Here is a 23,678-nt window from a genome sequence, read left to right as displayed (position 1 = left end):
TGGCCAATAAGTAACACATCTAAGATTATGAGCAAGATCCAAAGCCCATGCTAACTCCTTAAACTCTATGCTACGCTATTCCCCTATTGTTGAATGACTGAATAGAAGAACAAGTGAATGAATGAATGAATTAGATTATTTATTACTGATGACAATGATAATAGCTGGCATTTGACTCTTCCATAAGGAGGATATTGGTACCAGAATATGTCTCTTACTCATTCCCTAGGACCAACTAAGAAAGAAAATGAAGCTGGGCGCGGTGGCTCACGCCTGTAATCCCAGCACTTTGGGAGGCCGAGGTGGGCAGATCACCGGAGGTCGGGAGTTCAAGACCATCCTGACCAACATGGAGAAACCCCATCTTAAAAAAAAAAAAAAGAAAAAAGAAAAAAAGAAAATGAAAACAATTAAAAATGAAAAACAAAAAAACAAAACAAAGTGCCTCTTTATGATGGAAAAAAATACAGGTTTCTTCTAAATCAGGAGTATTCAACCTTTTGGCTTCCCTGGGCCACATTGGAAGAAGAATTGTCTTGGGCCACACATAAAATACACTAACACTAATGATAGATGAGGAGCTTAAAAAAAAAAACTGCAAAAGAATCTCAATGTTTTAAGAAAGTTTACGAATTTGTGTTGGGCCACATTCAAAGCTGTCCTGGGCCCAGGACATGACCCAGGACATGACCCAGGACAGTGTGATTGGACAAACTCGTTCTAAATCAGCGAGTACTTATTAACCATCTACTTTGTGGCACTATTAGGGCTGGGCACTGTGGAATTAGAGATATCCCTGACCTTTAAAAGCTTGCACTCTCTCAGGAGAAACAAACACATGCAAAGTCTGAGTTGTAATGCAAGACAGTACATAATGACATCCTACAACAGGGCAATACAGATTATCTGTGTTGAGCAGAAAAGGAACACAGCACAGGCTTGAGAATCCTGGGAAGGCTTCGTGAAAGCGAACACAAGCTAAGTCTTGAAGAATGAGGAATTTTCTTTGATGTTATCTTTGATTATTTTCTCTCCTTTGTCTCCTACATCCATTTGGTCACTCACCAAGGGCTACCAGTTGTTTCCCAGTGACTCTCACCACCAATCCCTTTCTTTCCAGTCCAGTGGCATCCCAGTTCAGCCCCTCATTGCTTCATGCCTGGAGGAGCCCTAACATCTATTGTTTCCTTGCTGCCAGACTTTACCTTTTCAATTCATGCTCTCTGCTTCTTTGGGATTAGCTTTCTTATTTTATCATGTCATTCCAGTAATTCATTCATTCCAATCCAACTTCAACGAATAGTTATTGTGCATCTACTATGTGCCAGGCACCACTCTTCTAGCTACTAGGGATTCCATGTTGAACAAGACAGGCAAGAAAAATCCCTGCCTTGCTAAAACCTACATACTAGTTTAAACAAAAAACAAAACAAGACCTCTAATGGAGACCTTTCACTTTGAAGATTAGAGTCCAGGCCGGGTGCCATGGCTAATGCCACCTGTAATTCCAGCACTTTGGCAGGCTGAGGGGGGCAAATCACAAGGTCAAGAGTTCAAGATCAGCCTGGCCAATATGGTGAAACCCCGTCTCTACTAAAAATACAAAAATTAGCCAGGCATGGTGGTGCACTGCAATTGCAGCTACTTGGGAGGCTGAGACAGGAGAATTGCTTGAACCTGGGAGGCAGAGGTTGCAGTGAGCTGAGATCACACCACTGCACTCCAGCCTGGGTGACAGAGCAAGACTCCATCTAAAAAAATCAAATAAAATAGGCCAGGTACGGTGGCTCACACCTGTAATCCCAGCACTTTGGGAGACCGGGATGGGCAGTTCATGAAGTCAGGAGATGGAGACCATCCTGGCTAACATGATGAAACCCTGTCTCTACTAAAAAAATAAAATAAAATAAAATAATAATAATAATAAAGATTAGAGGCCGGGCACAGTAGCTCACCCCTGTAATCCCAGCACTTTGGGAGGCCAAAGTGGCAGATCATGAGGTCAGGAGTTTGAGACCAGCCTGGCCAACATAATGAAACCCCGTCTCTATTAAAAACACACAAAAAAAGTTAGCCAGGGGTGGTGGCGGGTGCCTGTAATCCCAGCTACTTGGGAGGCTGAGGCAAGAAGAATCGTTTGAACCTGGGAGGCGAAGGTTGCAGTGAGCTGAGATCACCCCACTGCACTCTAGCCCCAGCCACAGTGTGAGACTCTGTCTCAAAAAAAAAAAAATTTAGGCTCCAGACTCTCCCCAGAAGGCCCACTCCACTTGTCTCTCCTCGCCTTCCTCTTGCCACTTTCCCAAAGGCCTCTTCAGCTGGGCTCACTATCCCCCACATATGCCACATTGACTTCCAACTCAAGCTTCCTTCCGGCCAGTCTGCCTGCCCAGACCCTTCAGAGCCCAGTTCTAGCTCCGCAGCCTCCCAGCCTTCTCTCATGTTAGCATTTCACATGTGCCATGACTATTTCACCTATTTCCCATGCTGCTGTTTTTCTCCCATCCATCTGATGAGAGTGCAAATTTCTGGAAGGCTACACCCTGTTCCATATTTTCCGTCCTCACATCCCCTACAGTACCTGGCTCAATTATCATGCAAATAATATGTTCTTTCTGTTCCTCCTACTCCTCTTTTTCCACCTAACAATAACATCTGTAAAGCACTTTACAAAGTGTTTTCAAGTACGTTATCTTCCATGAACTACACGATACCCTGGATTCAATTATCACTAAATATTTAATGGATTAACAGGTCAAAAGAGGAAGGCATTGCTGGTAAAAGAAATAACAGCAGTAATTGTATAAAGACAAGAATGATCCCAGTATGTGCAGAAGGCAGTGAGAACTCTGCCTAGCTGGAGAGAATAAAACATTCTAGAAATTTTAGATGATAAAAGAATAAAGGTAATGGAAAAAAAAAAAAAAAAAGGCAAAACCCACCGCGCTAACATGCTTAGCATTTAGGTGTATTTATTTCTAGCCTTTCCAGAAACATTTTGTTTTGCAAAGCTGTAATAAACGTCCATACGATTTTGTGTCCTACTTTTTTCACTTAACATTCTAAGCACTGCTCCCTGATGCGACAGTCTTCATAACAGCCATTTGTAGCGAATGCATAATATCCCAGGGTGACTGCATCCTCATTTACTTACCCGTTTCTCTATTGTTGGACCCCTGTTGTTTCCCCTTTTATACGATTATAATAAGCACTGCAACAAACCTTTTCTGCAAAGAGAAGAAAAGAAACTGGATCTTTGGTGAGACCTCAAGCTTCTCTATGCAGGCTCACTTGAGTCTGAAGTGGCTGGACTTTTCTGGTGCCTCCAACAGTAAGACTGGTCCTTTGTTGTTTAAACCAATTGCAGTCACGTTTTCTCACATTCGTACCCCATGTTATCCTCCCTAACACAAATTCTCTGAGGGCAAGAGCAAACTTCTATTGTTCACCGCTGTGTCCCTACCTGAATCCTTGGTCAAAGACATGGTGGCCTGCAGAGAGTAGGAGCTTATGTGCATAAAAAAGAATACGAATTTTTTAATTTATTATTTATTTATTCATTTTTGAGACAGAGTCTCGCTTGGCTGCCCAGGCTAGAGTGCAGTGGCATGATCTTGGCTTGCTGCAACCTCTGCCTCCCTGGTTCAAGCGATTCTCCTGCCTCAGCCTTCCAAGTAGCTGGGACTACAGGCACGTCCCATCATGCCCAGCTAATTTTCTTGTGTTTTCAGTAGAGACGGTGTTTCACCATGTTGGCCAGGCTGGTCTCGAACATCTGATCTCAGGTGATCTCCCCACCTCAGCCTCCCAAAGTGCTGGGATTACAGGCGTGAGCCACTGCGCCTGGACAGAATATGAATTTTTAATTTGTAATTCTTAATTCTTTTTTTTTTTTTTTTTTTTTTTTTTTGAGACGGAGTTTCGCTCTTGATACCCAGGCTGGAGCGCAATGGCGCGATCTCGGCTCACCGCAATCTCCGCCTCCTGGGTTCAGGCAATTCTCCTGCCTCAGCCTCCTGAGTAGCTGGGATTACAGGCACGCGCCACCGTGCCCAGCTAATTTTTTGTATTAGTAGAGACGGGGTTTCACCATGTTGACCAGGATGGTCTCGATCTCTTGACCTCATGATCCACCCGCCTCGGCCTCCCAAAGTGCTGGGATTACAGGCTTGAGCCACCGCGCCCGGCCTGTAATTCTTAATTCTTATCCTGACCACTGATCTAGTAGAACCTTAATATTTGCATCAATTTGTTTGAGCTAATCGATAAACATGTTGCCTATTCACCACATTTGTCACTAATAGCATCTCATATTTTGGGCTGTTTAATTCAGAAATTTTGCATTTTTATGAACTAAAAATATTTTCCTTCATGGCCTTCAATACTAACATCCTAAGAGTGTCTTCTCTCAGATTTGATATTCAATTGTATTTTCTTCCAGTTTTCCTACAATTTGCAATGTTTAATTACTTTACCTAAAATTTAGGTATGCTGTTTAGTTTCTTTCTCCCCAAATTTTTTTTTTTTTTTTTTTTTTTTGAGACGGAGTTTCACTCTTGTTACCCAGGCTGGAGTGCAATGGCGTGATCTCGGCTCACGGCAACCTCCGCCTCCTGGGTTCAGGCAATTCTCCTGCCTCAGCCTCCCGAGTAGCTGGGATTACAGGCACGCGCCACCGTGCTCAGCTAATTTTTGTATTTTTAGTAGAGACGGGGTTTCACCATGTTGACCAGGATGGTCTCGATCTCTTGACCTCGTGATCCACCCACCTCGGCCTCCCAAAGTGCTGGGATTACAGGCATGAGCCACCGCGCCCGGCCTCTCCCAAATTTTTAACCAACTGTTCCAATGCCTTTTTCCTCATTAAGTTGCGATGCTTCTTTTATCCTTTTTAAATGCTTATCCTGTATAATTGGGTCTATTTCTGCCTAGTCTCCTAAATTGAGGTATAAACTATATAATGTTTTGCTATTTGCCAAGGCTAATAATCCTCCCAAATCAGCTCTGCCTTCAAAATTTTCTTTGCCATTTTCACATTTATTTTTCCAGATGGAATTTTAAAATAATTATATCCAGTACTAAAAAGACTCGATTGAATTACAATGTAACTCACTGTAATTACACAAAGCCTAAAAATAAAGAAGTGACATCTTTACAATTTTAATTTTGCATCCAGGAATATTTTTCTTGTTTTCCCATCTTTCTCCATGAAATCTGGTCATTTTCTTCACATAGGTCACTGGCATTTCAAATAAAGAATATGCCGAGGCATTTTCTATCTGTTGTTATATTTTATGTTGTTTTCTAATTGAGATATTGCTGGTGTGTGTAGGAAAACTTGCTACTTGCCAAGACAGTCCACCCTGCTCTAATCGTCAACGCATTCTTTCGTTTCTTAGCTGTCTCCCTGCAACTACCACACGCCATCCAGATTCTGCTGCTGCTCCTCCCAAGGGACCAACCTTCACCTCTTTGGAAACTGCTATCATCCTTCTTTTGTCCTGGCTAAATATCCGTGACTGAGAAAGAACACTGCATTTGGGGAAGATTCAAATGACAGTGGTGGGGAGGGTGAATTTGGGGCAGGTAAGGCGCTAGAGGTGGAAATCAGCAAGGACTAGCTTCAGTGGTCATCTAGGCTTCAAAAGACGGGTTGAGACTGTGAACATAGGAAGGGGCACTTCTGAGAGACAGCCCCCCTTTTTTTTTTATGAGAGGATTCTCGCTCTGTCTCGAAGGTGGCTGGAGTGCAATGTTACAATCTCGACTCACTGCAACCTCCATCTTCCAGTTCAAGTGATTCTCCTACCTCAGCCTCCCCTGAGTAGCTGGGATTACAGGCGCCCGCCACCACATCTAGCTAATTTTTGTATTTTTAGTAGAGATGGGGTTTCACTATGTTGGTCAGGCTGGTCTAGAACTCCTGACCTCAGGTGATCTGCCCAGCGTGGCCTCCCAAAGTGCTGGGATTACAGACATGAACCACCACGCCCAGCACAAGAGATATTTCAACAGAGAAAATGCAAGGACCTGTTGACAAACTGTATGTAAGGGATAAAGGGACAGGGGGCAGTTTGGAAGTAAGTCCATTTTGGACCTCAATCCTGAAATGACAATACAGCCAAGGACGAAGTTCTGTCCTCTAAGCCAGTGTTCTTCAGATTTATTCCTATAGTAAGAAATATATTGTACACAGCAGGCCGGTTCACACACAAGGGCTTATGGACAGATGTAAAATAGACTCAAGGCCGGGCGTGGTGGCTCATGCCTGTGATCCCAACACTTTGGAAGGCTGAGGAGGGCGGCTAACCTGAGAGGTCAGGAATTCAAGACCAGTCTGGCCAACACGGAGAAACCCCGTCTCTACTAAAAATACAAAAATTAGCTGGGCATGATGGCACGTGCCTGTAATCCCAGCCACTCAGGAGGCTGAGGTAGGAGAATTGCTTGAACCCGGGAGACAGAGGTTGCAGTGAGCTGAGATTGCGCCACTGCACTCCAGCCTGGGCGACAGAGCGAGACTCTGTCTCAAAAAAAAAAATTAAAAAAAAACAAAACAGACATAAGGTCATAAAACTCCTGCAGACATATACAAGTTCGGGCCTGAAATCCTAGTGAGAGGAAGGGCTGGGTGTGTAATCAGCACTGAATTGGTAGATTAAGTCATGAGTACTAATGACTTCCTTTCCCTCAGCTGTCTGAGGTCCTGTGGTCTAAGACTTGGTGACCAACACCTTTCCTGCCGCTATCCACCCTCAGTTCTATGTCCCAGGGGCCTCCAGGAGAAGAGAAATTCCAGCAGAAAGGCCACATACACACATTTTAGTGTTTAAAGTCAGTCTCACTGCCACAGAGCATGCTGTGCTGGAAATTACCTTTAAGAAACATCTTTTCAAAAAAAAAAAAAATCTTTATCTTCAACCTGGGTATGGATTTTCCTTGGAGAAAGAAGGAATAGAGAATATTTAGGTCTCCAACTTTGGGGTTTCAAGGCCATCGTGCTTAGAATTTGGAGAAGACAGGAAACAATTTCTTGCAAAGCTGAAATCCTAAACTGAAGTGTGCAAAAAGAGGCCAAGGGCCCTAGGCTAATTTTTTGGTGCATTTCTGTCCAAGGACTCTCTTAGACCCCTGGTTCGAGTCTCTGGGGTGCCTCCGGAGACTTCTTGGGTCACAGCTTGAAGATCAGGCGCCAGCTCAGTGATGCTTGGCACCGAGGAGTGAGGAAGCCCAGGGGATCATGAGAGGCCCTGCAGAAAACAGCAACACCCACCGAAGAGCTGGTTAAAGAGGGAAAGCTGCTTCCTTTTCCAACCCAAAGGTTATTACTATCCTCAGTCAAATTAAGTTGCTTTTTTTTTTTTTAGATGGAGTCTCACTCTGTCGCCAGGCTGGAGTGCAGTGGCGCAATCTCGGCTCACTGCAACCTCCACCTCCGGGGTTCAAGCAATTCTCCCGCCTCAACCTCCTGAGTAGCTGGGATTACAGGGGCCGGCTACCACGCCCGGCTGATTTTTGTATTTTTTTAGTAGAGACGGGGTTTTGCAATGTTGGCCAGACTGGTTTCAAACTCCTGGCCTCAAGTGATCAACCCACCTCGGCCTCCCAAAGTGCTGGGATGACAGGCAGGAGCCACCGCGCCCCCAGCCAAATTAAGTTGCTTTAACTCATGTCATGTCAGAGCACCTTTCCAACGTAGAAACACTTCCTAGTGGGACATTTCATAGCAAAAGGTACTTTTAAATAGAGATGAAAATGAGCCAATCAATTCTTGGCCTTAGAAACTTAAGTTTGCAAAAAGTTCCAATGCACCGTTTGGTTGAAATGCTGTGTCACCGCCAGGCTTTTTTGTGTTCAGGGGAAGGAACAGACAAAGATGGGGAAGACATGGGCAGTTGTTCAGAGGGCAGGGCGCTCCTGCTTCTTCTCCCACGTCGGGCTGACGCTCCAGGTTTACGGGAGGCTGCTGATGACGGCTGCATGTCTGAGCAGCTCTCAATACCCAGCTCAAAGAAACAGGCCTTTCATGGCAGAGGTCCCAGGGAATCAGACTCTATCCTCTCTCCACAAAATATTAAGGCAGCACAGAGGAGTTGGCTTAAAAATGACAAAGCATAGGCAATAAATAGGCCACCGAAGCCAGGAGCGCCTTACTCACCACACCCTTCCTCAGGCCCTGAGCGCTGTCTCATTCTCCGCGGGTCCCCCATTCTCCATCTCTAATTGACAAGATCGAAAAGATACAAACTATCTTTCCCGACGGCATTCCCTTCCCAAAGACCCCCGCTCTTCCCCGTGGCATGCCCCTACTCCCTTTGACAGTAGCATAACTAAACTCCAGGAAATATCCACCACAGGTACATTTTTGTCCAAGGACTCTCTTCGACCCCTGGATCAAGTCCCTGGAATGCCTCCAAGCCACTCCATTATCTGCAACTCAAATCTCCGGAGCCTCCCTTTGGTGTACGGGAGCACACTCACTGTGGTATTCCTCCAGCCCTGTGAGTCTTCTTGGCACCTTGGTCAACCCCGCCCTGCTTCCACCCTGTTAATATTCTGAGAGCAAGTACAGTCTAGATCTACCCATGCCAAACAAGACTGCCAGAGACAGAAGAGAGCCACGGGTGTCAGAAGACAAATCCGGGTCTGGAAAGGAAAGAGGTTTCCAGTGCATCTGAAACATACAGTGTGAATTGGCTGAGAAGCAGAAGGGGGAGGAAAAGAGAAAAACATACACTGTTTCAACTGAAGGAGAGAAACAGGAGCTAGAAAGGAAACAAGCCAGGGATGAGGGTGTGCTGTGTTTCTGGTTTCTTTGGCCTGGAGAAGATTCACGTAAATTCAGCTATGTCCCCATTTGGCCCTGCAGTCAACTGCCTTCTTGGCAGAAAGGAAAAAAAAATCATGGGACTAATTGAATGATGCCCAGAGACAGGCAGAAACGAACCCCGCTGAACAGCTGTGGTCAGCATTTCCAGAGTGCTTTCCATTTCTGCAAAGGACATGCAGTTAACTCATCTACCTCAGTAGATCAGTGCTGCTGGTCTACCTCTGTAACCACAGGACTCTACCTCTTTCTCTCTTCCAAGTGGGACACAATGTGGCCGAGCTTAGGGACCCTACAAAGGCCACTGCTCCACAGAAGGTCAAAGCTAAAGTTAGGGACTGCCTCCAACAGTCACGATTCGGACTATGGAGCTGAGCTGCTTCTAATACCTCTATAAATGCCACAAAGTCCTCCTACCATGGCATTTGGGATGTCTGGACCACAACTCCCACATGTGGCTAACAGGGTGCCCATCTTCAAGAGACACTAAAATTTTGTTCTCTCATCCTCCCTGAAAAGTGAAAGCAAACCAGACCAGGAGGTCAAAGAGACGCATTAACATAATTTATTAAACTCACCATACAAAGAATATGCCACAGGCAAACATATCAGAAGGGGAAGAAACATGGAGATCACCTGCTCCGACCCCCTCATTTTATAAATGAGGAACTGCCTGAAGTCCCAGAGCATTGTTAGGGACAAAGCCAGAATGTGAGCCCAGTCCTGAGACACAGAAACACACAGACTTAAGGCTTCTGGCTGTGAGCCACATGGAGCCTAAACACTTAATCCACATTTGTTTTGAATTTTTCTGATTCCTATAATACCATACTCTGATGCTTATCTACTTCCCAAGGCTGTAGGAAGAGCCCTAAAGAAAAACACGATGGGCCAGGCGCAGTGGCTCAAGCCTGTAATTCCAGCACTTTGAAAGGCCAAGGTGGGCAGATCACCTGAGGTCAGGAGTTCGAGACCAGCCTGGCCAACATGGTGAAACCCCCATCTCTACTAAAAATACAAAAATTAGCCAGGTGTGGTGGCATGCGCCTATAATCCCAGCTACTCAGGAGGCTGAGGCAGGAGAATCGCTTGAATCCGGGAGGCGGAGGTTGCAGTGAGCTGAGATGGCACCACTGCACTCCAGCCTGGGTGACAGAGACAGACTCCATCTCAAAAGAAAAAACAAACAAACACGATGACCTGTAGGGTCATTCAGATCCAGGATAAAAGACCGATTATGGAGCAACGGGTTCAGAAGGGCTAGCAAAGAACTCATCTGGGCCCCACAAGAGTCCTGATTGGCCTCTTTCTCCAAACAACACACACTCTGACCCCAAAGCCTCGGGGAAAGTATACTTACCTTCCTGGGCTGCAGATCAAGTTTGAAGGAGAAAGGGAGAAGAAACAGGTGGAAGAAGGAGAGAAAGATTTATAATAGTGTCACTCTGGCATTAACAACCCTAATGGGAACAGTTTTCCCGGTTTCAAACAAATCCAAACACTGCAAGAGGCTACAGAACTTTGGTATTGTATCAGTCATGAGATGTAAGCAAAACCACCAATAACTTAGCAAAATACATACAATGATGGTTTTGCTGGGACTGGTGGAATCCAGTGAAAACAGTTTTTAGGCTCTGGGCCGGGAAGACCGAGGTGTGCCTTGTGGTGGGTCCTCAGGGAAAATCCCTAAAGAGACGCTGGGAGTTTTCACAGCAGAGAGAAGTCACACATAACTCTGTAGTCCTGGAGAATCTTTCTGCAAAAAGCTACTCCCCAGAAACACAAGGCCACCCAAAGCTTAGGTTCACTGGCTCTCTCCAGGCCTCACCAGGTAGCCCCACATCTGTCTGCAGGAGGCCAGGTCAGCGTAGGCTGCGGGTGGAGCGAGTAGGAAAACAAACAGTTTGTTGCTAAGAACTGAGCTGTGTGTGTGGAAGGAACTTCATTCCCCCAGGACATTCTCCAATCACTCTGGACATCTGTGTCTCCAGCTTTTAGGACTGAGGCAAATCTTGTCACCTTTCCCAACCAGATGAAGGCCTGGCTTCTGGGGCAGCCAGAGTCCAGTCTACAACAGAAGGGAGGCTCTCTACAGAGAAAAAATAGTCACTATAGGAATACAGATAGTGCCCTGGCTCCTGCTCGCAGGACAATGTCTTCCAAAGGGCTGCAGTGCCTTGAAGAAGTGCTCGTGCTCCATCTGCCCTGCATACGGTGGCAAGGAGCTCGGGAATGGTGAGACACAGGAGCCCTAAGTCCTGGGTGCAGCCAGGAGACAGTCAGGAAGTCAAAGTCAGTGCTAACAGCCAACAGGGGCGGTGGGCTTCTCCGGAGGCAGAGGCAGAAGCAACGGCAGCATCCATCTCCAGGCAGGCAGCTCAGGTTTCCACCACTCGGATGAGAGGCATGGGCTTTGGGCTGGGGGGCTTGGATATCCTAATGCTGAAAAGAAGGTTGGAAACAATGAGTTGTGCTGGGAACAGCTGTGTTGTGGCTCACCCTTCATAGAGCCTCTGCTCCATGTTTGCCTCTGCAATCTTACCCTACGGTGCTGGCTGATCACTTGGGTCCCAAGTGCTTTGAAACAGAAATTATTGGCTGGGCGCAGTGGCTCACGCCTGTAATCCCAGCACTTTGGGAGGCCGAGGCAGGCGGATCACGAGGTCAAGAGATCAAGACCATCCCGGTCAACATGGTGAAACCCGTATCTACTAAAAATACAAAAAAATTAGCTGGGCGTGGTGGTGCGCGCCTGTAGTCCCAGCTACTCAGAAGGCTGAGGCAGGAGAATTGCTTGAACCTGGGAGGCGGAGGTTGCAGTGCGCTGGGGTCGCACCACTGCACTCCAACCTGGCGCCTGGTGACAGAGTAAGACTCTGTCTCAAAAAAAAAAAAAAAAGAAACAGAAATTATCAGTGACATCTAAGAGAAGGTTTAGGACATGATACATGTGTCTTGTAGCAAGGGTGATGAAACGAGAGGGGCAGTTAAACAACCGAGAAGTGGATATGGCTGTGATTTTTTATTTTGTCAAGTTCATGGGTCCTTTTCTGAATCTCTTAGAGGCAAAATACCCTCTCCCTAGAAATATGCAAACATTATAAATAAATTTTGCACGCGATTTCAGAGGGTCCATACATTCATGGACCTCCTTAGGTTTGTGGTAACAGGTTCTACTCTAACTGAGTTAGAAATGGTTCTGGTTGGCCGGGCGTGGTGGCTCACGCCTATAATCTCAGCACATTGGGAGGCCGAGGTGGGTGGATCACCTGAGGTCAGGAGTTCAAGACCAGCCTGGCCAACGTGGTGAAACCCTGTCTTTTTTGGAAAAAAAAATATATATTTTTAAAATTTTTTTAATAATTTTTTTTTTTTTTTTGAGACGGAGTTTCGCTCGTTACCCAAGCTGGAGTGCAATGGCGCGATCTCGGCTCACCGCAACCTCCACCTCCTGGGTTCAGGCAATTTTCCTGCCTCAGCCTCCTGAGTAGCTGGGATTACAGGCATGCGCCACCATGCCCAGTTAATTTTTTGTATTTTTAGTAGATACGGGTTTCACCATGTTGACCAGGATGGTCTCGATCTCTTGACCTCGTGATCCACGCCTCAGCCTCCCAAAGTGCTGGGATTACAGGCATGAGCCACCACGCCCGGCCTAATAAAAATTTTTTTAAAAAAAGAAGAAAAAGAAAAAAGAAATGATTCTGGTAGACAATGGGCCAGCTTAGAGATGGAGGGAGGAAAGCTGGATTTAAGAGCCTTGTTCTTGCCTCAGCACTAAAGGTTCCACATAGCTTTGTCCCTCCTCCCTCCCCTCCCTCCCCGGGCCCATTCTATCTAACTCACCTGCCCGAGTTCTCTGTCTTGGCCCGGGCCTGGGTGCTGAAGTTGCTGTGACTGATTTGTTTTTCTATCAGGTGTTCCATCCGGTCGTGCATCTCTAAATTCTGTAACACAAGCTTAGGGGTTAGAGTTGGCCTTTTTCTGGCTTTCCGGGTGTCACATTCAGCTACCGCATTCTGGTCTCTCTGCCTGTGTTTGCGCTGCTATTGTCCCCACCCGCACCACGTGGGCCACCACCTGGATACCCTCTCGCCTCGTCTTCTTTACCACAGATTGCGCTTATCCTCCAATACCTGCTGCTCCATAACTCTGTATAACACTGATAGTGACGCTTTCCTATATATCCTCGACATATAGTTCTTTTTTTTTTGAGACAGGGTTTTGCTCTGTTGCCCAGGCTGGAGTTGCAGTGGCATGATTGTATATAGCTCACCGCAGCCTCAAACTCCTGGGTTCAACTGATCCTCTCCCCTAAGTCTCCAAAGTAACTGGAACTACAGATGCATGCTACCACATCTGGCCAATTTAAAAAGAGATTTCTTTTTCAGAGACAAAGTCTCACTATGTTGCCCAGGCTGGTCTTGAACTCCTGGCCTCAAGCAATCCTCCTGCCTCAATCTCCCTAAATGCTGGGGATTACAGGCATAAGCCACTGCACCTGGCCCCGATATATAATATTTTGTCCTCAGTTGAGATATTCACTTGCCTTTGTTGATACGCTATGCTCTAAAGCATTCTCTGGTCTTTTTAAAAGCATACATTTTACCTCTGACTTTAGACTGCAAACTCCCTAAAAATAACCCTTTCTCCCATTTACCTCCCCCACTACAAGGGATCTTCACAGGGTGGCTGCAAAGTGATCTTCAGGGTCCTGTGGCAAAGTGGAAATTAGACTAGGAAGGCAACTCGTTAGCTAATCTAGCCCCAGAAAATACTCCATTTGTATGAATGCCTCCTCCTCCTTCAAAGCCCAGCACCACTGCCAGCTCCTCTGCAAAGCCTGGAGGGTCAGAATTAGCCTCCGTGCAGCCATGGCTTGTGGCTTGCACCATGACGACATGTCCCTTGAAGGTGGGGGGTGGGGAGGGGGGGGGGTCTCATCATTCTCATCATTGTTAGCAGCTCCCTGAAGGTTCTCAGAAAATGTCTTCCCAACTGAACTGAAGGTCAACCAACCACCCCAGGTGTTCACTTCAGAGCAGCAGCGAGACATGACAAAGACCCCTCCATAACCTCTGTCTCCCTTACGTCCACCTTCTCTTCAAGAGCCCCGTTGCCCTGCTGGGCTGCCCAGCACACACACCTCTGCCTCCAGATAAGCAATTTTTTCCTTGAGCTCCTGGATGGTGGCATCCTTTGACTGGATCACAGCTTTTGAATTCTGGAGCTGCAAAGGTGTAGGAGACACTGGAGCTCATTTTGCAATGACTCATTACACACTCACCAGCCTTCACCCCAGCTGCTGGGCAAGTCAGCAGAGCCCTGCAACTCCATATGACTTCATTAGCTTTTCTACAAAGGCTTCATTTCAGTCAATATTAAACTCTTCATTATCCCAGGGGTGGGAGTGAGGAATGCATGAGGGGAATATCACCCTGAGAATCCAAAATAATGAATGATTCAAAACCCATTCCATTTGGCTTTGGAAAATACAAATTATTTTTCATTCACAATTTATTTATTGAGTACTTACTATATGACAGACTCTGTTCTAGACAATGGAAAACAGCAGTAAATAAAACAGATGCTAATGGAGCTGACATGAAGCACATCTTAGGCTCTCAAAACAATTCTGTAAACCAACAAATCCAAAGTACACTACCCTCAAGCTCAGGTAGAGTAAGGCAGGAAATCAGTCTTGAGGCTCAAAGACTGATAATCTGCACAGATAACAGAGTTTATTATGATTCAACTACTCATTGACCCACACTCTTCACAGAGCATAAGAGAAACTAACCTTTTCCTTCCTTTCCTATTGGAAAGCAGAGGCCAAATGGCAAACAAAGAAAACAGTAGGGGAAAGATGGTAGAAAAGCGGATCCTAATAACCCAAACCCTGGTAATTGGTAGCTATAAATGTCTGATAGGAAGCACGTGAATGTAAGTCAAGCTCCCTAGGAACCTAATAAGAGCATAGACTTAGGGTGACTCCCAGGGCAGGTCACAGACCAGCCCAGCTTACCTGCTCTATCATTTGCCGGACTTTCCGCTGCTGGCTCTTGAGCATGTCATCCAAGTGGTGGATCTTCTCCCGCAACCCAGCCACTTCCTTTTCCAGGGTAGCAGCCCTGGGGATAAAGACCAGAAGGCTGAGGGAAGGGAATAAGAAGACTTATTTATCCAGTCATAGGGAGAGCCCTGAGCTTGGGAGGTTCCCATCAGATATGATTTCCTTTGCCCGATTCCCAAGAATAGGCGGTGGGTACCTTAGAACATCACATTGGAAGCAGTGAGGTCAGGAGTTCGAGACCAGCCTGGCCAACATGGTGAAACCCCATCTCTACTAAAAACACAAAAATTAGCCAAGCATGGTGGTGCATGCCTGGCTCAGCTACTCAGGAGGCTGAGGCACAAGAATCGCTTGAACCCAAGAGGCAGAGGTTGCAGTGAGCTGAGATGGCACCACTGCACTCTAGTCTGGGTGACAGAGCAAAGACTTTGTCTCACACACACAAAAAAAGAATATCACATTGGAAGCATCATCAGGGATCACCTAGTCCAAGTGAGGAAACTGAGGCTCAGAAAGGGTAGAAGGGATACAGTCATTCTGGATAACTCTGGAGGGTAAATCTAGAAGCAATCAGTAGATGATTCCAGGGAAGCCGTTTTTAACACAGGAAAGACTTTCCCCGTATTAAAGCTGTCAGAAAGTGGACAGTCTCATGTGTAATGAACTCTTCATTACTGGAAAGATTCAAGTAGAAGCTAGGATTTACTTTTTTTTTTTTTTTTCCCGAGACAAGGTCTTACTCCGTAGCCCAGGCTGGAGTGCGGTACTGCAAACGTGGCTCACTGCCAGCTTGACCTCCTGGGCTCAAGCAATCCTCCTACCTCAGTCTCCCATGTAGCTGGGACTACAGGCACACACCACCACACCTGGCCAATTAAAAAATGTTTTGTGTGTAGAGAAAGGGTCTCACCATGTTAGCCAGGCTGATCTCAAACTCTTAAGCAGTCCTCCCACTCCAGCCTCCCAAAGTGCTTGGATTACAGGTGTGAGCCACCATGCCCGGTTGGAGCTGCGGTTATTATACTCAACACGATCAAGCTGTTGGCAGGGATTTTATATCAGGAGGGAGATAGGATTTGAGGCTCCTTAAAGCCTCTTCACACAGTTCTGTTTCTAGATCTCCTGATTCCCAAACCACTGTCGCTTCCTTTGCATCTTCTAAGCAAACTGAGCCAAGATCCCCCAAAGGGCACTGTAAAATAATAAGAAATATATAATGGGTCTCTGTCCCGGTTCCGACATAGAGCTCCTAAAACCTTTGTAATTTCCTGAGTAGAGGGGTGATAGGAGCATGTTTTGTTATAATATTTGGGCACAGTCCCTGGTTCCTGAGCCTTGGAATCTCCGAGACTGATGAGTGTCTTTTTGTATGCTAATGCTGACTGGCGGCTTGGGTCCCTATAGATAGCTTCAGGATGGGGCTAGTCAAAAGAACAAGGCACAATTAAAGGGTTGAAACTTTCAGCCCCACAACTCCCCCTAACCTCTAGGAAAGGGACAGGGGATAGGAGCTAGACAGCAATCACCAATGGCCAATAATTTAATCAACCATGCCTATGTAATGAACCTCCATAACAACCCTAAACAAAGGGGTTCAGAGCTTCCAGCTTGGTTAATGCGTGCACATGCTGACCTTGCCCTACATACCTCACCTATCTGTTCATTTGAATCCTTTATATTATCTTTTATCATAAGCCAGTAATAATAAGTGAAATGTTGGCCAGGTGCAGTGGCTCACGAGTGTAATCCTAGCACTTTGGGAAGGAGAGGTGGGAGAATTGCTTGAGCCCAAGAGTTCAAGACCAGCCTGGGCAACATGGCAAAACCCTGTCTCAATGAATAAAATTTTAAATTAAAAAAAAGTAGGCTGGGCGCAGTGGCTCACACCTGTAATCCCAGCACTTTGGAAGGCCAAGGCAGGTGGATTGCTTGAGATCAGGAGTTTGAGATCAGCCTGGCCAACATGGTGAAACCACATTTCTACGAAAAATACAAAAAATTAGCCGGGCGTGGTGGCACACGCCTGTAGTCCTAGCTACTCAGGAGGCTGAGGCAGGAGGATCGCTTGAACTCAGGAGGCAGAGGTTGCAGTGAGCCGAGATCGCACCACTGCAATCCAGCCTGGGTGACAGAGATTTCATCTCACAATAAATAAACCAACAAATAAATGAATAAGTAAAATGTTTCCCTGAGTTCTATGACAGCACACCCATCACAGCAAATTATCAAACCTGAAAAAAGGATATGGAAACCCCCCAATTTATAACCAAGTTGGACAGAAGTGTAGGTACCCTAGACCCCACTACTTGTGACTGGCATCTGAAGTAGGAGCAGTCGTGCAGGACTGGCCCTTAACCTGTGGTTCTGCACTAACTCTGGCTGGTCTCAGAATTGAATTAAAGTGCAGGGCGCCCAGCTGGTATCAGCTGAGAACTGGAGAAGTGCTTGGTATGGAAAACCCACATATTTGGTGTAAGAAGTGTTATGAGTAGGGGAGCAGTCTTCTTTTAGTCAGGCTACTGATGAAGAATCCATCGCTCCCCAGCTCTGCCTGAGGAAGCTGACGAGTGCACGTTGCCTGGGGTATGATGCAACCTGAGCCACCCCATATCCTTCCTACACTCCAAACGCTCTGAATTTCCATCCTCAGCTCTCCGATGTCCTACTTTCAGTCTCCCTTTATTTAGAAAATCGGCACGTACACAGCACACCTGTCACTGCCATTCCCAGGTCCTGGCTTTTGATTATCTAATACTTTTTGTCTCTCTTGCTCTGCCCATGTGCACCTCCCCACTGAGGAAGGAGTGCTGACTAATTCTGATATTAATTCTGATATGAAGTCCAGTCAGAAAGGAGGCTACAATATGACGCATGTATTTTCCATGCCAGGAAGGTCAAATCTAAGTTATCCTAAAGGAGAGAAAATGCTTCCAGAAGACTGAAGGGCCCTGAAGGGCAAGGATTGTGTCTGTTCATCCTGGAATTCCTTAAAAGGCCCTTTGGATAATGTCTTGTTGAAACAAAAAAGGTCGAACGTAAACAATGAAGATCAAACCCAAAATGCTGATGTTAAATGTGATTTGCCATTTGAGGTATTATTTATTAATTGCCAATAGCATAATTTCCAACTTCCTGAAGAACTAGAAGGCACAATCTTTGCTCTGCAGGTCTCGTTGGTTGCCTGGGGCCTCTGATTTCCTCTGATCAGAGGGAATTCACAAACCATCTCACCTTGGAGGTAGAAAGGATCTCAGTGATCACCTACAGGACCCTGCTGACAGGTGGTTCTTAGTTTCTATCTGAATTGCTTCAAGTAACAGGAAGTTCAGTATCTCCTCATGAAGCTGCTCATTCCATTTTTCATCAGCATGACTCATTATTCAATTTTACCCTCAAATAGTTCACAGTCAGTTTTTGTTTTGGTGGAGAAGAAACGAAGGCATAACACATCCACTGCCTTAATCTGTGGAATGACGCGCAGCGACAGCAGAGGCTCCGCCAGCTCTCACTTGCCGTTGGCTCTCAAACTGTGAAAGCCTTTTCTTTAGGTTATTACCCCATGGAAAATGAACTGCCTGGAGATGGCGGCCTTCCAAATGGTATCTCTTGGGTGGGGCTCCACCCTGAGCAAGCTCACGGTGAGTCAGAGCTGGAAGATCTGACATCAGCACCAGCTTCCTCCCCAGACCAAGCCACCACAGGAGCTACAGGCTGCACGGCCCGCCCTCCCCTCCCTGCAACCCAACTTCACTGCGAACAAGAGCCGAGCCCTTACTTTTCTCGTTCTGCTTGGCTGTCAGCATTGTTGCTCCGAAGTTCCTCTAGGGCCATCTCCCCTTCCCTGACTTTCGCCAGTAAGGCCTGATGCTCCTGCGTGGGCCACAAAAGAAAATCTAGGATGAGAAGATGGCAAGAGTTTCCATGTCTGGGGTGAGATGAGCGCCAGGCTGGGACTTAGCCCCTGCTGGGCCTGGATGGCTGCCAAAGAGCAGCAAGATGAGCTGGTTTGATGGGGCGCCCTCCCTTGTTGGGGAGAACCCTTCCCACTCTCACTCAGCCTCACCCAGATGCCCGGAGGCAGAACCCAGCCCCGAGTCATGCAGGCCCACTCGCCAGCTATGGCTGCCAGTCCCTGAGGAACCAGGTCTTCAAAAGGGGCATCTGCGCGGGAATCTGCCTAACGGGGAAATGGGCTCAGCTCTAGTTAGGGGAGCCTAATTCCTTGAAGCCTAAAAGGTATTCCGAGGGATTTGCCAAAGGAAGCTGCCAAGTGTGCTATTCCAGAGATGCTCGGAAGAGAAGCATCTCAGCAACCGTTTCAATCCACCCGCAGCCCACTTCCAGCCCAGGAGTCCAGGCACTGACAAGCAAGATCCCCAATTACCGTCTCCATCCCTAGCACGCGCCTCTGCAGCTCTCCGACTTCTGCCTCTTTCTGCTCCACTCTGTTCTCCTCTCTCTGAAGGGCCACATTACTCTGTTCTGCTTCTCTCTGATACTGGCTGAGTGTGACCTAAAACATGGGGCAGGAATATGTTAAATGGTGTGGAAAAAAAGAGCAAATATGGGGAAAAAAAAAAAACCTTAGAAAAGAACCCAGGAACCTGGGTGGCTCTGGAGCTGTGACGGGATAAAGGTGGTGACTCAGATGGGCATAGCACCACCTTCCCTTTGCTGTGCAGGACCACCTCAGTACTCCGGCGGAGTGAGTCTATTTCCAGGGTTAACTGGCTCACAGTTGACTGAGGTCCACTTTAAAGTGACACCTGGAACCCACAAGCACCACTTTTCAGGTAGGTGACTCCTTCGTCATCCCCATGAACCCTCCACCATCACCCAAGCTTAACCCAATGTTGTGGCTCTCTACGAACTCAAAAGCAAATAATCCCAGGGAGGATACCTCTGGGTCCTTTCCTCTGTCTCCTCCACACCTCCTCACTCTCACTTCCAGCAACACTTCAGAGCCCACACACAACAGTTAAAATGGCAACTGGAAGGGCTACTAAAACATCAGGAAGAACTTGACTTTTATCGGAGACGAGAAACCAATTTGGAGAGGACAGAAGCAGAGCATTAGAATGAGAAAGCAAAGAACTTGCCTCCTTTCCTCTCACTTGCATCTTTCCAACTCCCGCTCATCCTTCAGGTCTCCCTTAGACGCCCCGTCTTCCAGGGAGCCTTCCAAGCCTGGGGGAGGAGCCCTTCCTTTTTGTGCCCAGGGAGAGGACACACGAGGGACACACAGCCTTCCCTCCCATGGCACTGAACAGAATTGCCCAGCCACTGTGTGCACCCGAAGCAGGCTGTCAGTGTCCAGATGGCACAGACCTGAGCTCCCACAGCACCTTGTATGCAGTAACTACTCGATGAAATCAGGAGCGGAACTGACATTCATCTAATCCAACTCTCTCCCTTAACAAGTAAAGGCCAACTGACCTATTCGAGGTTACCCAGCTAGTGAATGACAGCCAGTGCTAGGACCCAGATACTTCACCATCCATTTCAATGCTTCCCAGGTACCTCACACTGACTGCTCATCACTTATTAAAAAAGAATCCAGGTAACTTCTGGAAAGCCTAGCCAGCCAGCCCTGGGAAAACAGAACACCAGCAGCCAGTTTGTCCAGCCCCTCCCAAGGTCAGAACTAGGGAGGAGAAAGCACAGCACAGGGTGATGTGTGATGGGATGTGTCCATGCTACACACCAGCCCCGTCCAGAGCAAACTCACTCTCACTGTAAATTCTTCTTGACAGCAAGCAGCCAGTAGAACAGGAAACCCATGCTTAATGGCAAGTTATTTTCATGGTAATTGGTCATCTTGCCCTTCCTACCCCCAGGTTCAGAAAAGTACATCAGGGAGTCCAATTCCCTAGGAGAAACTGAGACAAGCCCTCAAATGACCTGTATTAACCTGAAAGAGCCCATCCCCATAGGCAGGAGCTTAAAAGTAAGGCCTTTGATTTCTGTACATAAACACTACACCCAGGTTGATGTGAGCTCAGAGCACAGTGTTAACAAGGCCATGGGCCAATTCTTGCACCCCACTGTCGCAGCAAAAGGTTAAAAGAAAATACAGACTCCCCTTCCATATTTGTCTCTGTGGCTCCAGCCAACCCTGCCCTCAAAGTAACCTCTTATTTATAAAAAGGTGGCCGGGCATGATGGCTCACGCCTGTAATCCCAGCACTTTGGGAGTCCAAGGTGGGTGGATCACCTGAGGTCAGGAGTTCAAGACTAGCCTGACCAACATGGTGAAACCCCATCTCAACTAAAAATACAAAAAAAGAAAAAATTTAGCTGGGCATGGTGGCAGGCATGTGTAATCCCAGCTACCTCAGAGGGCTGAGGCAGGAGAATCACTTGAACCTGGGAGGTAGAGGTTGCAGTGAGCCGAGATCACGTCATTGCACTCCAGCCTGGGCGACAAGAGCAAAATTCTGTCTCCAAAAAAAGCTGTGCCAACTTAGCCCAACAGTAGGAATGACTTGAGGAGCACCTCCTTTTAAAAAAAAAAAAAATTTATGTATCATATTTATTATTTTTGAGACAAGGTCTCAATCTGTTGCCCAGGCTAGAGTGCAGTGGCACAATCATAGCTCACTGCAGCCTCCACCTCTTGGGCTCCAAAGATCCTCCCACCTCAGCCTTCCAAGTAGCTGGAACCACAGGCATGCTCCACCACACCGGGCTAATTTTTTTATTTTTGTAGAGACAAGGTCTATGTTGGTTAGGCTGGTCTCAAACTCCTGCACTCACGGATCCTCCTGCCTCGGCCTCCTGAGCGATTACAAGCGTGAGCCACAGTGCCCAGCAGGAAGCATCTCCTATTGCAGGTGGTGCTGCATACCATGCGGTTAAGAAAAATAACCTCTTCTAACCTCCGGGCAGTGGGCTACAGCTGTCATGGCACTTTTGAAATCCAGAGTAGCAGACTCCTCCGTGTGTGATTAAAACCAGCAAGTATTTCTATAATTTCCACAACTTCATAATGCCTCTCAGTGCAGAAATTTCTTTCCAAAATTCACAACCTGGTCAGTACGACAGCCTCAACCTTCCTTCCTCCCGTTTTGCTTGGAAAAGGTAGGAAACAGCTGGTCACCAACTGATACATCACCAACGAAATTATACAAATTGTAGAACCTGAAATAGATGCAACACACCCCTTCACCACACAGCTACTTTGTTCTGAGATGACAAACTAATTTTATTATTACCCTAAGTCCAAGCTATTTACAATAGGAAAATCTGCTTGTTAAACTGATTGCTAAGAAAAACGTAGACTATTTTAGGCGAGGCGCGGTGGCTCATGCCTGTAATCCTAGCACTTTGGGAGGCCAAGGCGGGTGGATCACAAGGTCAGAAGTTCAAGACCAGCCTGGCTAAGATGGTGAAACCCCGTCTCTACTAAAAATACAAAAAAATTAGCCAGGCACAGTAGCAGGTGCCTGTAATCCAAGCTACTCGGGAGGCTGAAGCAGGAGAATTGCTTGAATCCGGGCAGCAGAGGTTGCAGTGAGCCGAGATCACACCACTGCACTCCAGCCTGGGCGACAGAGTGAGACTCCGTCTCAAAAAAAAAGAAAAAAAGAAAAATATAGACTATTTTATATTGCTAAAACCCTTCAGAATAATAAAGTGCCCTCACATATATTACCTCACTCGATCTACACAACAAACTTGTAAAGTGTATTTCATTCACCCTTTTTCCAGAAGTTGAAACAGATGCTCAGAGAGATTAAACTACTTGTTCAAATAAGACTTCAGCTAACACAGAAGCAGTTTATCATCCTCGGTGCCCTTCTTCTTCACCCCCAATCCTCCTCTCAGAAATTCTCCTTCTCAGTTCCATGAAAAAGAAGAGTTCAGGCTGGCCTTTCTTTCTATCGGCTCCCAGCATGCCTAGGCAGGATATAACCCTAGCATAACATATTCATGACACAAAGGATACTTTACTGTGGAAAAATAAATGCAGGTAACAGATGGTTAACCTCACACAGAGCAGTTAAAAAACTGCCCATGGGCCTCGTGTGGTGGCTCATGCCTGTAATCCCCGTACTTTGGGAGGCCGAGGCACGCAGACTACTTGAGCCTAGGAGTTTGAGACCAGCCTGGGCGACATGGCAAGACCCTGTCTCTACAAAAAATACAAAAATTAGCCAGGCGTGGTGGTGTGCACCTGTTGTCCCAGCTACTCAGGAGGCTGAGGTGGGAGATGGCTTGAGTCCAGGAGGTGGAGGTTGCAGTGGGCCAAGATCGTGCCACTGCATCTGGCAACAGAGTGGGACCCTGTCTCCAAAGAGAGAAAGAAAACTTAAGATACTCATTCCAGACCACAAAACTCTGCATAGTAAAGCTGAGGCTAGGGCCCAAATCCTCTGACTCTATGGGTGCAGTGCTTTCTACAACACAGATTTAGTCACTCATCCAATCCACGTTTATGAAGCACCCATCTAATACCAGGTATTGTGCCAGACACTGGGGACTTGGGGGTGACACGCCAGCAGCAGTCCTTGCCCGCATGGAGCCTTAGAGCCTGCAATTCTTACCACAGCACAGAAGGAAATGACTTCTGAATTACCTGCTGCCCCAGATAGGCACCACCCTCAAATTCATCAGGGCAGGGAATCCTGAGCTGACCTTTGAACTATGGGCCAGCCTCGGACAGCAAATAGTACAAATGTCTAGGAGAGGGAAAAGCAGACCAGTGCTCCAGGCTTCACAGCCTTGCATTTCCAGTTTGTGGCACTCAGCCAGAGAGACAGGAAGTCCAAGCTGAGA

At 46.9% G+C, this 23,678-nt stretch overlaps 1 protein-coding gene across 5 annotated transcripts in view; it reads right to left on the bottom strand.

The window, feature by feature from the left end:
• Positions 1–9,376: 9,376 nt before the first annotated feature.
• The window catches only part of TUFT1 (tuftelin 1), a 43,132-nt gene continuing 28,830 nt past the window's right edge, over positions 9,377–23,678 (bottom strand). For 3 of the 5 annotated variants that reach the window (XM_012462718.3, XM_012462719.3, XM_012462720.3), the window contains 6 exons: positions 19,285–19,413; positions 18,676–18,770; positions 14,853–14,958; positions 13,974–14,057; positions 12,674–12,774; positions 10,847–11,269 (listed from right to left, as the gene is read on the bottom strand). In XM_012462718.3, the coding sequence (XP_012318141.2) occupies positions 11,206–11,269; positions 12,674–12,774; positions 13,974–14,057; positions 14,853–14,958; positions 18,676–18,770; positions 19,285–19,413 (579 nt within the window). In that variant the 3' untranslated portion in view covers positions 10,847–11,205. Of the gene's footprint in view, positions 11,270–12,673; positions 12,775–13,973; positions 14,058–14,852; positions 14,959–18,675; positions 18,771–19,284; positions 19,414–23,678 lie in introns of all 5 variants that reach the window. The other 2 variants (XM_012462716.3, XM_012462717.3) reach the window with 1 other exon arrangement.

The sequence above is a fragment of the Aotus nancymaae genome, unplaced genomic scaffold (genome assembly GCF_030222135.1).
Source record: "Aotus nancymaae isolate 86718 unplaced genomic scaffold, 86718_ANA_hifiasm-v0.15.2.pri h1tg000108l, whole genome shotgun sequence".
Lineage (NCBI taxonomy): Eukaryota > Metazoa > Chordata > Mammalia > Primates > Aotidae > Aotus > Aotus nancymaae.
The sequence above is the reverse complement of the archived record's forward strand: the minus strand, read 5'-3'. Positions and strand labels throughout refer to the sequence as shown.